Raw genomic sequence first — 15342 nt, 5'->3', positions numbered from 1 at the left:
AAAAGTTATAAGTGGTCTTCAAGTCAAACTTCAGATGGTATTATAAAAGTTTTACTGAAAAGATTGTGTCTTGGCTTTGTGTACTTTTAAATGACATTCACTGATTACTGAATTATCCTTTCTAAATGGAAGATATTGATTAACATAAAACAGACACAAAACTAATTATCTGGTAAAAGTGCTCATTCTAAAGATTGCATAGGTTAGTTAATAATAATAATTTTATTTCTTATATACCGCTATACCAGAAGTTCAAAGCGGTTTACAGCAAAGAAACATACAGTCAGAGAATGAAATACAAATTAGAACAAAACATTCAGTCTGATACAGGATAGAAACAAGCAAATAGGTACAAAGTAAAAACGTTCAGACAATTACAGTTGAAAGAGTACATCGATTAGATCTAAAGTCTAAAAGTTGGAACAGTGGCATAATTAAGATGTGGATGGCGGTTGGGAATTGATAATGAGGTTAGAGGAACATGACTGAAGTTTTAAAAACTTGTCAAACAGATGTGTCTTCAGTATTTTTCTGAAGTCAACGTAAGAAGTGGCCTCTAGTATGGGTTTTACATTATTTTTTTTCAGCATAAACATTTAGTAACTGAAGGGGTATACTAAGGGCTAAATTGCTGCTACCGACTCCTTTTGAGCAGGCGGTAGATTTTTTGCTAGCATGCACTAATCCAGTGCGTGTGCTAAAACGCTTAGCGCACCTTCGTAAAAGGAGCCCTAAGTGGTCAATTTTCAAAAGGTTTAACTGGTTAATTTCAGGACTTGGTTAAACACAAACATGGCTTGTGCAATTTTATTCATTTTCATACATACAAAATCATGTTTTAGTCACTTTTTTCAAAATCTTTTTTGTGTATAAGCGTCAGTATATAGCAATACAGGCCCGAATCCCAAACTTACTTCAGAATAATATGCATACCAAGTTTTTGAAAGATCTGTGTGAAATAGCTTTGAAAAATAATTATTTTATCTTCAATGGTGAATTTTTTAAACAACTGTCAGGGATAGCGATGGGAGCGTCATTCGCTCCAACAATAGCTAATCTTTACATGTCATGGTTTGAAGAAACTTTCATTTACACATTGCCGGAGTTCCATCACATTTTGAAATGGTGGAGATTCATAGATGATATTTTCATCATTTGGCTGGGCACTGTACAACAACTTTTAGAATTTAATGAAAAAATAAATCAATGCCATCAATTCATTAAATTCACCATGTCATATAGTAAGGAAAACATCAGTTTTTTGGATGTTGCGATTCATAAAAAAGATTGTAATATTGAGACCTCGATCCATCGCAAAAAAACTGACAAACACTTTATTGAAGTTTGACAGTATGCATCCGATCCACCTTAAAACCAGTATTCCTTTTGCTCAATTTCTTAGATATCGTCGTATTTGCAACACCAAGGAAAAGTTTGTCCAAGAAGCAAAAATATTAGAACAAAGATTATTGTCAAGAGATTACCCTGATAATATAGTAAAAAGAGCTAAAAAACGTGCGTTACATAATCCTAGGGACACGTTGCTGGACTATAAAAAATCTCAACCAGAAGAAACAATAATTCCATGTGTAATTAAACAGACTCGGATGTCAGCACGAATAATCAAGAAATATAAAAGACATCTTCCTCTATTAAAAACTCTTCCGTGTTTTGCAAACAAGCGATTTATTTTTTCCCAATTAAGAAATAAAAATCTAAGTGACTTGTTATGTCATACCTCGAAGGAAAAGTTTACAGAAGAAGATTTAAATATTGTCTACGGTCATAGACCTTGTGGCCATTGTTCAAATTGCAACATAATGATGATTATTTCCAGATTTATTAATCCGTCGGATGGCAGGAGTTTTGATTTACGTCATTCGTCTTCATGCCAGTCTATAAACATAGTTTACGTTATTCAATGCCCATGTGACTTATTATATGTCGGCCAAACGTCACGTACTCTAACGGTTAGAATCACAGAACATAAGAGCTGTTTGAACACTCGAAAATTAACAGCCCCTATGGTTGCTCATTGTATACAATTGGGCCATAAGTTAGAAAATTTAAAATGTTGGGTAATTGAGAAATTGCCCCCGACTCAGAGAAGAGGGGACAGCAGAAGAGTGTTGTGGCAAAAGGAACAACAGTGGATTAATAGATTGAAAACTTTGGAGCCGTTGGGCCTTAATACCACTTTTGAATGGCAGCCATTCTTATGAAATCTCTCTGAAATTAAGAATTTTCTTTTAAATCTTTTTTATGACCGATTGTGAGGGTAATAGTAGTGCTGGTGTTTAGCTTATCACGCATCACGTAGTGGATGACGTCATGACGCCCGGTTCGTTTTTTATTTGAGCCGGGCGCGTCTCACAGTCCCAGTACCTTCCTGAGAGGAGTCGGCTTCACTACCAACAAGTTGCAAGCAACATGGAGACAGTAGAAGATGGCTTTTTCCCCTGAAGTAGCCCTTGCCGGGCGAAACAGAAAGTCTTTTCTGTCGGGATTATGAGCTGGAAGCCTTTGGTGAAAATCTCTTTTTTCCAGATGAGTGTATTTTTTCTCCAAGAGTTTTTGCACTAATTGAATTAAGCTGTAGCCCTTGCTAACTAATTGAGTTAAGTTTGGGATTCGGGCCAGTATTGCTATATACTGACGCTTATACACAAAAAAGATTTTGAAAAAAAGTGACTAAAACATGATTTTGTATGTATGAAAACGAATGAAACAGTGACTCTCATATATATGTTCACGGAGTTTTTTTATAAACCCGTGATGATGAGTGGAGGGCTGGGTACTTGTGTAGTCCCAACCTCCCTCAATTGAGGTTTATTTTTTCTCCGTTTCAATTTTTGGTTTATGTGTTGTCAGTTTCGTTTCTGGTATACATGGCCTGTATGTTTCCCTGCTAATAACCGGATTTTACAAACACGTATTTTTCACATATTTATTAATTATTTGGACGTTTTGACCTTAACAAATTGCTAGTTGTGCAATTTTACCCAGGTGAGCAGCTAAATTTAGCAGAAGAAATGCACAAGCCATGGCCTTTTTTGTAGCATTTAAGCTATTTTTTTAAATTGTTGTTGTTATATATGATTCCTACAATTCTCCACTCCAGTTTTAAAAATTTGTTGACTTTCCTGAACAACTATTTGCCATTGCTTCTTTCCAGCATCATATGGGCGAGTTGTGTGCAAATTTGTTTATTTATTTGGATTTATATCTCGTTTACTTCGATAGTGTTTTATTTATTTATTATTTTATTTCTTCCATTTGTGCATCGCACATACCTATACAAGCTCTAGGCGATATTACAGAGGAAGGGGTTAGAAAAGGGTAGGGAGGACTATGGAAGGCAGGAAGGAGTGGAGAGGAGAGATGCATGTAGAATATTTCATAGAAATTCCTAACTTTACAGATAGGAGCACCATCTATGTAAATGATATCTAAATGAAATAAAGGAATATGTAAAAAGGAATAGAAGGGAGGAACCGTTAAACAACAGAATTCAAGGAAATTCAATTAATAAAATTAAAACAATAGGGGTAAAAACAATGGAATAAAATTTAAAATAATTCATAAACTGGAAATAAATTTGTTCGGTCTGCTGCCTCTTTAACTCTGGTGTGCAGGCCGAACGTCATTATATGGTGACCAGTCCAGGGAACCACGATGTTTGTCGGCGAGAATGTTTTCTGGTCAATTTGTGGGCCGTCTGTATTTCCAGAGGAATGAGTTGGAGAGGTGACTTATTGAGTGAGTCCCAGATCTGACAGTGTTTTGATGAAATCTCGTGGGGCGCCCATGACTTCTGGGTAGTAGCAGTGTCCCACACATTTTTTAAAGCTGTGGCACACTAAACTCGGGGCCACGGCTGGAGGGCATCCAGAAATGCGCAGACGTCGATGCAATGTCACGTGCATGTCATCTCACATCAATGTCCGTGCATGCACAGAGGACATCGAGACAGGCCCTAAGCCTGCAACTACCACATCGATGAGGGGGAATTGGAGGAGGATAGGCGCCGGTTGAGAGGCACATCCCGTAAGAAGTCAGCTGGCACCTCTCCTCCTCGATAGTATCTCATGGCACAACCCGAATCTCGCTACGGCACACAGTTTGCAATACAGTAGGATAAAGTTATCTGATAAAGATATGCAGACTTCTTTTGGAAGTGGAAAAACTTGGAAAGACTTTCTTTGATCTGTGCAGGATTACTTGCCCTCCTGCCATTAGGCAGGGAGCCTTCTCAATTTTACTTAATAGCTTAAAAAAGGGATAAGCAACTTTGGCCTTCAAGGTTCATAAGCGAGATGGGTTTTCAAAATATCCATGCTGAACATGCAAGAGATTTATTTACATGCTATGGAGCAGTAGCCATCCATTGATTCTGACCATCAGAGCTCCTGGCAATCTCTCACCAGTGACCCTGTTCTGAAGGCTGAAACTCCCCCATTGGGGAGGACCCTGGTGTGACCCTCTTGAAGACTAAAAATTGTACAACAAAGACATTAGCAAGTTGTACAGGGCTATCTCCTTAACACCCTCCATAGGTTTCTGTCCCACAGTTTGTTGCCCTTCCCCAGGGCAGCCCCTGTAAGCCAGGCTGGACTCCTCAGTCTTCCTTAAATCAGTTGCGCTCTGATCAAGCCAGCTGAGCCCAAACCAGAGTCAACATATGTATCCATAATAATCAAGTAGAACTCAGTCCCAAAACAAAAGTATTGCCTGCCATCTCCCTCACAGCTCCTGGGCTTTACTTCATTCCCAGAACTGCAACCTTACACTGGGAACTCCACAATGGATTCTACATAATCATACAGTAAGTCCCCCAGAAGTTTCCAAAGGATCTCAGTACACATATATCCTTGAAGCTCTGCATGTCTCCCCTTCTTATAGTACCCTTGACATCTTTTCCCCTGGTTTCACCCTATCTGGTTGCTCAGGCAAAGCTACAGATACAGTATCTGAAACCTTCAGATAGAGTAGGCATTTTCTCTGTTTGTCACATCCCTCCCTTGTTTCCAATGTTTTGTGTGGGTTTTTTACCCCTTCATAGAAATGTACTGATTCCTATTTAAATATAACTGACCTGTCTGTATGTTCCCTCCAGTAAGGTATCCAAGTTTTGAAGAGGGGCGGGAGTCTTGTCTTTGAATCGTGTTAAGAGTCGTCGTTCAATGGCTCTGAACTGCCTGGCTCTTTCTGATAATAGTTCTTCATATTTCTCAGCATCCAGGCGCAACTATAATCATAGTAAACAAAAAAAGTGTCATTACAGTCTGGTCAGTACTTCTTTTCTCAAATATAAGCGCTCCCTCTCTTTGGAATAATATTCCATCCCATATATGGAAGAATCAACTCTTAATCATTTTAAGATGAAGTTAAAAACATCCCTTTTTCTTCATGCCTTCGAGACCTAAATGTCCTTTTCAGGCTACATAGCTTGATTTTTCTTTAGCTACCCTCCTTTTGTTTTGTTCCCTATATGTTTTCTTTCTACTTGATTATTGTAGTTCTTGCCTTTTTCCCTTTTGTTCCCGTTTGTCTTTGTTTTTAAATGTTTTTAAAAATTATTGTTTTTAATGATGTTCTGTCATCTTAAATATGTTTTGTTTTGTTTTTAATACCTCTCAATTAAACTTGTGAAACTCACTCACCTCTTTAATAAAAAGCACTGTCGCACAAATTCTTCTTGTGAAGGTGTAAAGAAGAATTTGTTTTGTTTTTAGTCAATATACGTTTTAATGACTTTGTACACCGCCTAAAAGGTTGATTGGGTGGTATAAGAAATTTTAAATAAACTTGAAACTTGAAGGTTTTCCTTACAGGTACACTGACTGATATTTTAAGAGGATAATTTTGTAAACATTTTCCTATGCATAAACCCTATGGGTTATTCACATTAATAATGTAGTGCTACTAAATACGTAACTCTACCATGGGGGGTGGCCTATGAGATCTGACCAATCAGAATGTTAGGCCATTCCCAGTGCATCCCAGAATGTACTGCGAAAGAGGCCCAAGATTCCAGTTAGCCCAGATGGGAGGGACCTTAAGCGCCTGGGCCAATCAGGGCCTTAGACCCCTCCACGATGCATCCCACCATGCACCGGGAAGGGGAAGGCCAGCCATTCAGTGGAGGCGGGTCTGCTGGCTGGAGGGAATAAGCATCCCTTCAGCCATTCAACTCAATAAGATACTTGGGGGGGGAGGTCCAGGTGGCCTAGAGGGGAGTCGGGTACCAGTATCTCAGGGGGAGGGGGGGTTCCGTCAGGAGGGACTGGACATCCCTCCTGCCAGGGGATGTGTCAGGATGGGGGTGGGGGTTTCGCTATCTCGGGGGGGGGGGGGTGTTCCAGCAGGAGGGACTGAGCATCCCACTTGCCAGGGGATGTCTTAGAGTAGTGGGGCTAGAGCACTACTCCTAATGTGGATGTTTAGGGGTAGGTGGCGGGGGCGGCATTGGGGGGTTTCAGTTGGAGGGACTGGGCATCCCTCCTGCCAGTAGTCTTTGTAGGAGAGGGACAGGTTCCCTGCTGCGGCCGCTAAACTGATTGCAGCAGGGATATTTTCTTGCCGCGATCGGATCAGTGGCTGCATCTATCTGAAATGTAGACCAGTATTTTGCTGGCCTACGTTTCAGGTGCCTATCACGGCCCTAGGGAGACACCTAGGGCCACCTAAGTTTGCCTAAGGCCATTTCCGGGCAAAACCACGTCCACGCCTAGCCTTAGGTGAGCTTAGGCGGCCCTACACACCTCCTTAGGCTTGCGAAAATGCCTAGAATGTAGGTGACCCTCCTCGGGATTTTTTTTTTTAAACGTGCATCCTGATTGGCTGGCTAGACAACGGTAGAACGCCTACCACCGCCTACAATCGGAACACAGTTTATAGGATTTGCCTCATAAAAACTGATTTTATAACAAGATATTTACGTGAAAAGTCTAAAAAAGTCATTTAAGCCTATTTTAAAAGGCTTTTCAACTTCATACGAAGCACACTTTCCCAAAATACTGTAATTATCCCCTCCTTTATAAAGCCACGCTAGCGTTTTTAGTGCCGGCCTTGACAGTAACAGCTCAGTTGCTCATAGGAATTCTCTGAGCATCAGAGCTGTGACCGTGGTGGCCAGAGCTAAAAACAATAGCAAGGCTTTGTAAAGGAGGGAGTTAGTGAGAAGATAAAAGTTAAATAGTAGACATACACACAATATCTTCTCACACAGCAATAGTGGCAATAATTTAAATGGACCTCAGCAGCTATTCTCAATAAGTCCACATTTTCATATTGAGACTAAATTAGTCAAGTTCTTCATGTTCATTATTTTTTCAAAACTTTTTTTCAGCTATTCAATAACATCCTTTAATATATTTAATAGCACTTTTACAAAACTGTAGCGTGGCCTTGGTGACAACAGCTCTGATGCTCATAGGAATTCTATGAGCGTCGGCACTGTTACGGCTGCGGCCTGTACTAAAAACTGCACTACAGTTTTGTAAAAAAAGAGGGGGGGGGTCATTTTTCAATTTTAAAATTTAAACTTGGATATTTAATGTGAGACAAAAAAAAAAAGTAACACCTAGATCAGGGCTGCCCAAATCCGGTCCTCGAGATCTACTGGCAGGCCAGGTTTTCAGGATATCCACAATGAACATGCATGAGAGAGATTTGCATACCATGAAGGCAGTGCAGGCAAATCTCTCTCATGCATATTCATTGTGGATATCCTGAAAACCTGGCCTGCCTGTAGATCTCGAGGACCGGACTTGGGCAGCCCTGCCCTAGAGTTTTTGGGCATTTTCTCAGCAACCACTTTGAATTTCAATGAGAAATTTTACACACTTATTTAGTCATCATTCTTACATATTACTATTATGGGAAGGAATTTAAAAAAGGTTTGAAAATGTTTCTGTTTCAGTAGGTGTATGGGCAAGCATGTACTTGTATTTTTGTATTGCAATGTGATGTTATATTGTATGTTCCTCTGTATCCCGCTTAAGTTTAATAAGCAGTTTACAAATGTTTCTAAACAAATAAACGTTATTCTTTATTAAATCACAGCTCTTCCTTAAATTTTCAATGTATATATTAAAAGCAAATGCATATCTTTCACAATAGTATGTTGATTCAGTTCCCAATAACGCTGAGCAGTTCATATAATTGGATGGTAAATCATCATGTCTTTTTCAAGTTCCAGTCATCCAATACAAAATGGCGGAACAACTACAGAAAGTCAATAGCAGCGTTAATGGATTGTGCAACTAGTGCAAATGGTGCAAACAGAAAATATAATGTGCAAAAGTGCTCTAAAGTGCTGTTAAAAGTGCCTTGTGCTTTTTACTTCAATGCCTGGCTATCCAATTATATGAACTGCTCAGCGTTATTGGGAACTGAATCAACATACTATTGTGAAAGATATGCGTTTGCTTTTAATATATACGTTGAAAATTTAAGGAAGAGCTGTGATTTAATAAAGAATAACATTAATATTTTCATCACAGAGTTATAGTGATTTTCTCCCTACTAGTAATTACATATCTAAACAAATAAACAACATTATCTTAAGCTATGTTAATGTTACTGACATTTTAGAGTTATTACCTAGCAACTTTTGTGTATTAAAAATATTCATGGTAAGACATAGTAAAATAACGTCATTCAAACAATGAAATTAACAATGTGTCAGAATTTCACAGCTACTGTGAATGATCAAAGTGTCTAACCCCAGCTTTTTTTTTTGTTCAATCTTTATTAAATTTTAACACATTACAAAATAAGCAAACAAATATTATACCATATATTTATACTTACATTAGGAAATTATTAGCAATAACATATCAGTATCTTACCCCATCTCTCCTTTACTCAAACCCCACCTCCCACCCTCCAACCCTCTCTCCCTTCCATTTGTCTGGCAGGTCATTCACTCTATCACACATATTGTTTAAAGGGCTCCACACATCCTTAAATGAGGCCATATTTCCAAATTTTTCAGCTAAATTAGCTTCATATCTATAAAAAAAAGACATATTGTCTCCCACCAAAAATGATAATTTAGAAGTGTAAAGCCTTTCCAGTTCTTAACTATTGATTGCAATGCCACTCCAGTCAGTATCAGAAACAGTTTATTTTTATTTGCTGTCACTAAAGTTGTTGGTGTAACATGTGCTCCACTTATCACCAGTCCATCATAAAGGCATATGGATTTCCAAATACTTTGTATTTTATTCCACACTTCTTTCCAGAATGATAGAACCAGTGGGCAGTACAGCAAAAGATGGTCCAATGTACCCACTTCTTTCTTGCAGTTCTAGAATGCATTAGATTTACTGGCATCCAATTTCTGTGATTTAACCGGTGTCCAAAGTGTTCTGTGAAGCATAAAATAAAGAGTCTGTCGTAAAGATGCAGAAGCCATACCTCTTATCCTTTGACTCCATATTTTCTTCCCGTTCTCAGGTGGAATAGAACATTGCAATTCTTTGGTCCAGCTGGAGACTTCATGACCTTAGACTCCCACAGTATAACAAAATATAGGTAAACTTGGTTGCTCCTTCAGTCACTAGTGATGGAAAACTAGCCTTAATAGCATGCTGAAGTTGTAACCACTTGAAACATTGCAAGAATGGTAAGGCGAACTTCTGTTGCAGGATCTGAAAGGACACCAAACATCCTTGATTCATCACATCTTGTAATGTTCTGATTCCTGCTTTCATTCAAATTTTCCACAGGATCATGGAACTATTAATAGTAATTGCTGGGTTTAGTAGCCATAAGGATGGATATCTGTGTAGATTTTTTAACTGGAGTGATAAGCAAATCATCCAAGAACAACAAAGTCTGCTATGTAGAATTTAAAAACTCATTATTTTTGTATAAGTACGGAATTCGTATACTTATCGATGGCCTTCAGTCACTTGGGGAAGCTCTTAACAGCCATTTCGATCAGTCCCTATGGTAGACTGTTCCAGCACTTTCTTGAGTTTGGCTTTGTTTGTGGCTTTGGGTAGAGCCTTTAATATTGCTCCCTAGACAGACGTTTACATCACTGTGACATCATTAATAGTAAGCTAGTACCCTGTTTTTTTATTTTTATTTTTTCAAATAATGGTAGTTTTACAGTGCAAACATTTTTGAACACATGAAAATCACTGAATGGTCTTGACAAAAAGATCTCCTCATTCCACTTGATACATAAACATAGATCGCGACAACAAATAAAGCTGTAAAATTTCATATTGAAATTCCAAGGAGTTACTGAAAAAACAGCAAAAAACTCTAGGGAGTTACTTTTTTTTTTTTTTGCCTTACCCACTACAGGCTTCACACATTCATAGCACGACATAATTTTATAAAAGACCTTTTCCACATGTTAAAACAGATGTTATGGGGTAAATTCAAGAAAGACCAAAACATATTAGGCATGAAAAATATGGGCGCTAAGCGCTAATTCTCTAATGGCAATTGCGCACAAAACTGTTGTTTATTGAGTGCAAGTCAACATGTGTAAATGGCTGTGCCTAAAGTTGGCAGTTGTGCACATAAGAGGCAGTATTGCATAACTTACGCATGCAATTGTAAGACATGCCCCTTTGTAGTTGCATGCTGTAGCATTTAGTCGCTAAGTTTATCAAATAATGCCTAAGTGTAGTTACATGCGTAGTGCAAATGAATTCCAAATAGCCTCAATTAACACCACTTAAGGGTTATTATTGGTACTTAATGTTAACTGGTGCTAATTTAACAATTAAGTTAGGCTCACAACTGGTAATATTCTATAATGTGAACAATAGTTGGAAATTTGGATGCACAACTTTATAGCACCCAGGAATACAGGCAATACCCAATTTAAGTATGCCAGATTTACGTCAAACTTGTACTTACGAACCGGGGTCCTGCCTCTCCTTTCCTGTGCCAACACACCCCTTCCTCCTCCCTTTGGTGTCCCAACATGCCCCTTGTTGTCTTTCCTTCCATCAGCGTACCAAATTCGTGCCTCTCGCAGGTGTTTACCTCCTCTGGCCGGCTCTCTCCTCCCAGTCATATTTCACAAAGCCGCAGCCACTGGTTCCTGAACAAGGCTGACCCAGAAGCTTTCCCTCACTTCTGGGAAGGCTTTTGGGTCAGCCACAAGCTGCATGCAGGAACCAGCGGCCGCAACTTTGTGAAGTGTGACTGGGAAGAGAGAACTGGCCAGAGGAGATAAACACCTGTGAGAGGCACAAATTTGGTACGCTGAATGGAGGGGAGGGGCATGTTGGGACACTGAAGGGAGGAGGAAGGTCGCATTTTGACAGGAAGAGAGGAAGAAGGGGCGAGTTGGCACAGGAAGGGAGAGGCAGTGTGGTGTTGGGACACAGAAGGGAGGGAGCACAAACTTTGGACAAAGGAGGGAGCATGAACTTGGGACACAGAAGGGAGGGGAGAATGAACTTAGGATATAGGATGGAAGAATGGAGGGAGTGAGAAAAAGAGATGCTGAGGTGGGGGAATAGAAAGGAAGAATTGTTGGGCATGGGTGTCTGAGTGAGAGGGAAAGAGAGATAGTGCACATGGGGAAATGAAGAAAGCAGTGACTTGTTTGGGCATAGGAAGGGAGTGAGAAATATTGGACTTGGTGGTGGGAGAGACGTGAGGTACAAATGCATGGGGAAGAGAGATATGAGAGTGAGAAATGCTGGATGTGGTGGTGGAGAGGGAACAGTGGGACAGATGAAGAGCGAAAGTAAGTGTAAACCTATTTTTTCTTTCTATTTAAACTATAGTACTTTATTTTGAGGACTGTTTCTTTAATGTTTAATGTTCTTTAATGCTTTTATAGACTGTGAACTGTACAGGATCCTAGTTACGTACAAATTCAACTTAAAATGGTTTAAAAAACAGAACTCGTTCTTAACCCGGGGACTGTCTGTATTTGCAGAAAAAGAACTTTATTTTTTTATTTATCATTTATTTATACATCAACAAAAATTATTGAACAGGAAAATGAGACTTGTCACAATATTAATTAAATTTGACATAAATTTACCAAATTGAAACAGTTTTGAGAATTAATTAATACTTAAGCTCAATAACAGTCCACATTTGAAGAGAGACAATTCACATTATCAGAAGGAATGATATATTTGAAATATTTTTAAGGGGAAATTAAAGTAGTGGGTCATCCTCATTAAACATATGGACCATCATAAGAATCATCTGGACCCTTGGATTACTACTCCCTTGCCTTCAAGAAAAAACTGCAACTGTGAGGGCTCATAAAAAACCATAAGTATTCTGATCTACAAAGATTTTACAATCCAAGAAAAAGACTTCTTTCATCCTAAAAAAAAAAAGGCGAAGAAGTGCTTCTTCTTTATCCTGTTGAAAAACAAATGTCACCATAAGAGTCGTACACAAAATCACTCTTTCCTCAGAAGTTTCCAAAACATTAGAAAGATCCAAAGTACTTAAAGAAGTAACCTCAGTTGGAACAGGAGCTCCTGAGGGAGAGGGGTTTTTTTTTTGGGGGGGGGGTTTTAGCAGAAACCGGCAAAAAATATATTTTATGAAGGGGTGGAAGTCCATTTTCAGGGTATTTAAATACTTCCTTCAAAAACTTGTAGAAAATATCCTTTGAAGACATTGTGAGTGTTTTGGGAAAATTCAAAAACCTTAAATTTAACTGCTTGGTATAATTCTCAAAATTCTCCACTTTTCTTGATAACACCATTTTATCTTGCACAATAGAATTAAAAAAAGACTGTATACCCTTTATAGTTTGTTCCAAATTATTAACTTTTTCCTTTTGGTTCATCAGTTCTTCAAATTTCATTATTTTAGACGACTAAGTCTGGACTAGTGTAGAGATTCCCAGACATACCTTGTGCAGTAAATCCAAAGCAGTCCAAATCGATTCAAGGGTCTCAGCAGGCTGAACGAGGGGCTAAATAGGTGGAAATTCCCCTCCCTCTGCTGAGACTCCTAGTGCCTTCTTTGTTAAAGATATCTCGGTCACGGGATATCTTTAACAGCCAGCAAGCCCGATGACACAGCAGGGTGTTCCTCATCCTGCATTGCTGTCAGCGTTCTTCTTTCCCGCGGCTGCAAAGGAGGTTCAGGTCCCGTGGGGCTTAGCGAGATCTCGCTTCCAATGCCGACGTTTCCTTCAGTCGGCTCAGCAGGAGTGCCCCTGGGCGAAGATGAAAGGAAGCTTGTAATCGCTCCTTGCTGCATCATGGCAGATTGAGGTTGTCGGGCTGAAGCACAAGGATACATTTACATCTTCTGGTGTAAATTTATCATTTATACAATATACTTCAGGTGTAAATTTATACAAAAGAACCTATAGACTTCTAAGAGTCATTGTTGGATCCTATTTTATAATAATCTTAAATTGCTTATGTATTAACTAGTACAAGTTTTGACATAAAATACTTATGTGCCCTGGTATAAAATTATTCCCAAAAGAGAAAAAAACCCTTCAGTACATCTGGCAAAGAAACTCAGGCTAGAGGTTCTTTTCTCTGATGGTATATTCAATTTTCTTATTTTTTTAAATACTTGCTTAAATAAATACAGCATATACTGAATAGTTCTATATGTCCCTTTCACTTATTTTTGTATCATTATGTGATATGCTGCCTCTGAAAGTCTATATCCTAAACCAACATAACCATTTCAAAACACTTAGCCAAATCCTGCAAATCATCATTTCTTTTTAGCTGTTTTGATCAAATGGCACAATAATATAATATTGAGTGTGGCGCAGTGGTTAAAGCTACAGCCTCAGCACCCTGAGGTTGCAGGCTCAAACCTACACTGCTTCTTGTGACTCCGGGAAAGTCACTTAATCCCCCCCATTGTCTCAGGTACATTAGACAGATTGTGAGCCCACCGGGACAGACAAGGATTTAAAAATGTTTGAATATCTGAATAAATTCATGTAAACTGTTCTGAGTTCCCCTGGGAGAATGGTATAGAAAATTGAATTAATAAATAATAAATATAGTGAGAAAGCTATATGCTATGCCTTAATTTAATATTTTTCTAACAAGTCAGGCAAGGAACCGCACAAAATCTCAAACCATAATGACTCTGAACAATAAAGTTTTTGTATTATCAATTCCATGGTATACCTCAAAATGACGATCAATTAATTCAAAGTATTCTTGCAAAGGAACTGGTCCAGAAAAAGAACATGTAAAGTCTTTGTTTCCTTGTTTCCGGAAATATTCCTCAAAGCGGAGGATGAGTTCCTTTATGATGAGCCATAGGTCTTCAAACTGCTCACTCTGAATCCTATATCGCTCTGTAAAAAAAAAAAACAGAAACTAGGAACACTTGCCTATCAAGTGTTCAAGAAGTATTTTTCAGAGGATTAAAGATTTTTAGTGATACATCTTAACTGCTTTATGTATTCTTACTTATATACTATTATTTAGAGGAATTTTTACTAAGCTTTGGCAAAAAGTGGCCTCAGTGTACCCCCTATGTTATTCTTGGAGGAATTCTGTACATAATATTTCAAAGTTCTGCTAAGTTTATTTGTAGTTTTGTGTAGAATTTTTCTATCCTAAGGCCTGAAATTCCTTCCTGCCTTTTCTTTACTCAGGCTCCAGCCTCCTCAATTCTCTCTCTCTCTCACTCCAACTGCAGCTCTGTCTCCCTCTAATTCCCACCTCTCACTCTCTCTCACACCCTAAATCCTCTCCCTGGCTCCCATGGTCTGGCATCTCTCTCTCTCTCTCTACTGGCTTCCTCCCGACCCTGTCCGGGATACTCTCTCTGCCATCCCCACACCTCTACGTGTGGGTTCAGCATCCATGTCCTTTCACCCCACCTACCCCTCTCTTACTAGTACCCTAAATACCCTCCACACTCCCCTCTCTCTCCCTCTCTCCAATGGCAAAGCATTTCTTCCTCCCTTCCTACCCACCTCTTTCTGATCTGGGTCACTTTCTATTCCCCCCACCCCTGCATATCCAGCATCCATGTCCCCTTCCCTTCCTCTCTCCATGTGTATGGCCCTTCTCTCTCGCAATTCACCTCACCCCCCCTGCACACAGGTCTGGCTTCTCTCTGACCCTCTCCCCCGTGTTGTTCCAGCATCTTCCATACTCGTGAACCATCCCAAAGCAGCAGCAGCAGTTGGCTGACAGAGGCAGTACTGTGAACAGGCTGCTTGTGGCTGGCCCCGCCAATGTCTTCCCTATACAATGTTGTCTGTCTACAGGAGTGACATCATAGAAAGACGACACAGCAGAGCAGCTGCCACTGATGTTTTGGGAGGTCCTGCAGGCAGTGAAGATGCTGGATCCACACTGGTGGGAAGGGGGGGGTTGGACTGTCATTTAG

At 39.4% G+C, this 15342-nt stretch overlaps 1 protein-coding gene across 3 annotated transcripts in view; it reads right to left on the bottom strand.

Annotated features, from left to right (window-relative positions):
- The window catches only part of BBS9 (Bardet-Biedl syndrome 9), a 434574-nt gene that overhangs the window by 176434 nt on the left and 242798 nt on the right, over nt 1–15342 (bottom strand). For all 3 annotated transcript variants that reach the window (XM_033930592.1, XM_033930593.1, XM_033930591.1), the window contains exons 17-18: nt 14124–14296; nt 5096–5248 (exon numbers count right to left, since the gene is read on the bottom strand). In XM_033930592.1, the coding sequence (XP_033786483.1) occupies nt 5096–5248; nt 14124–14296 (326 nt within the window). The remainder of the gene's footprint in view (nt 1–5095; nt 5249–14123; nt 14297–15342) is intronic.

This window comes from Geotrypetes seraphini, chromosome 2 (assembly GCF_902459505.1).
Source record: "Geotrypetes seraphini chromosome 2, aGeoSer1.1, whole genome shotgun sequence".
Lineage (NCBI taxonomy): Eukaryota > Metazoa > Chordata > Amphibia > Gymnophiona > Dermophiidae > Geotrypetes > Geotrypetes seraphini.
Note: the sequence above shows the minus strand (reverse complement) of the source record. Positions and strands in the feature narration are given on the sequence as shown.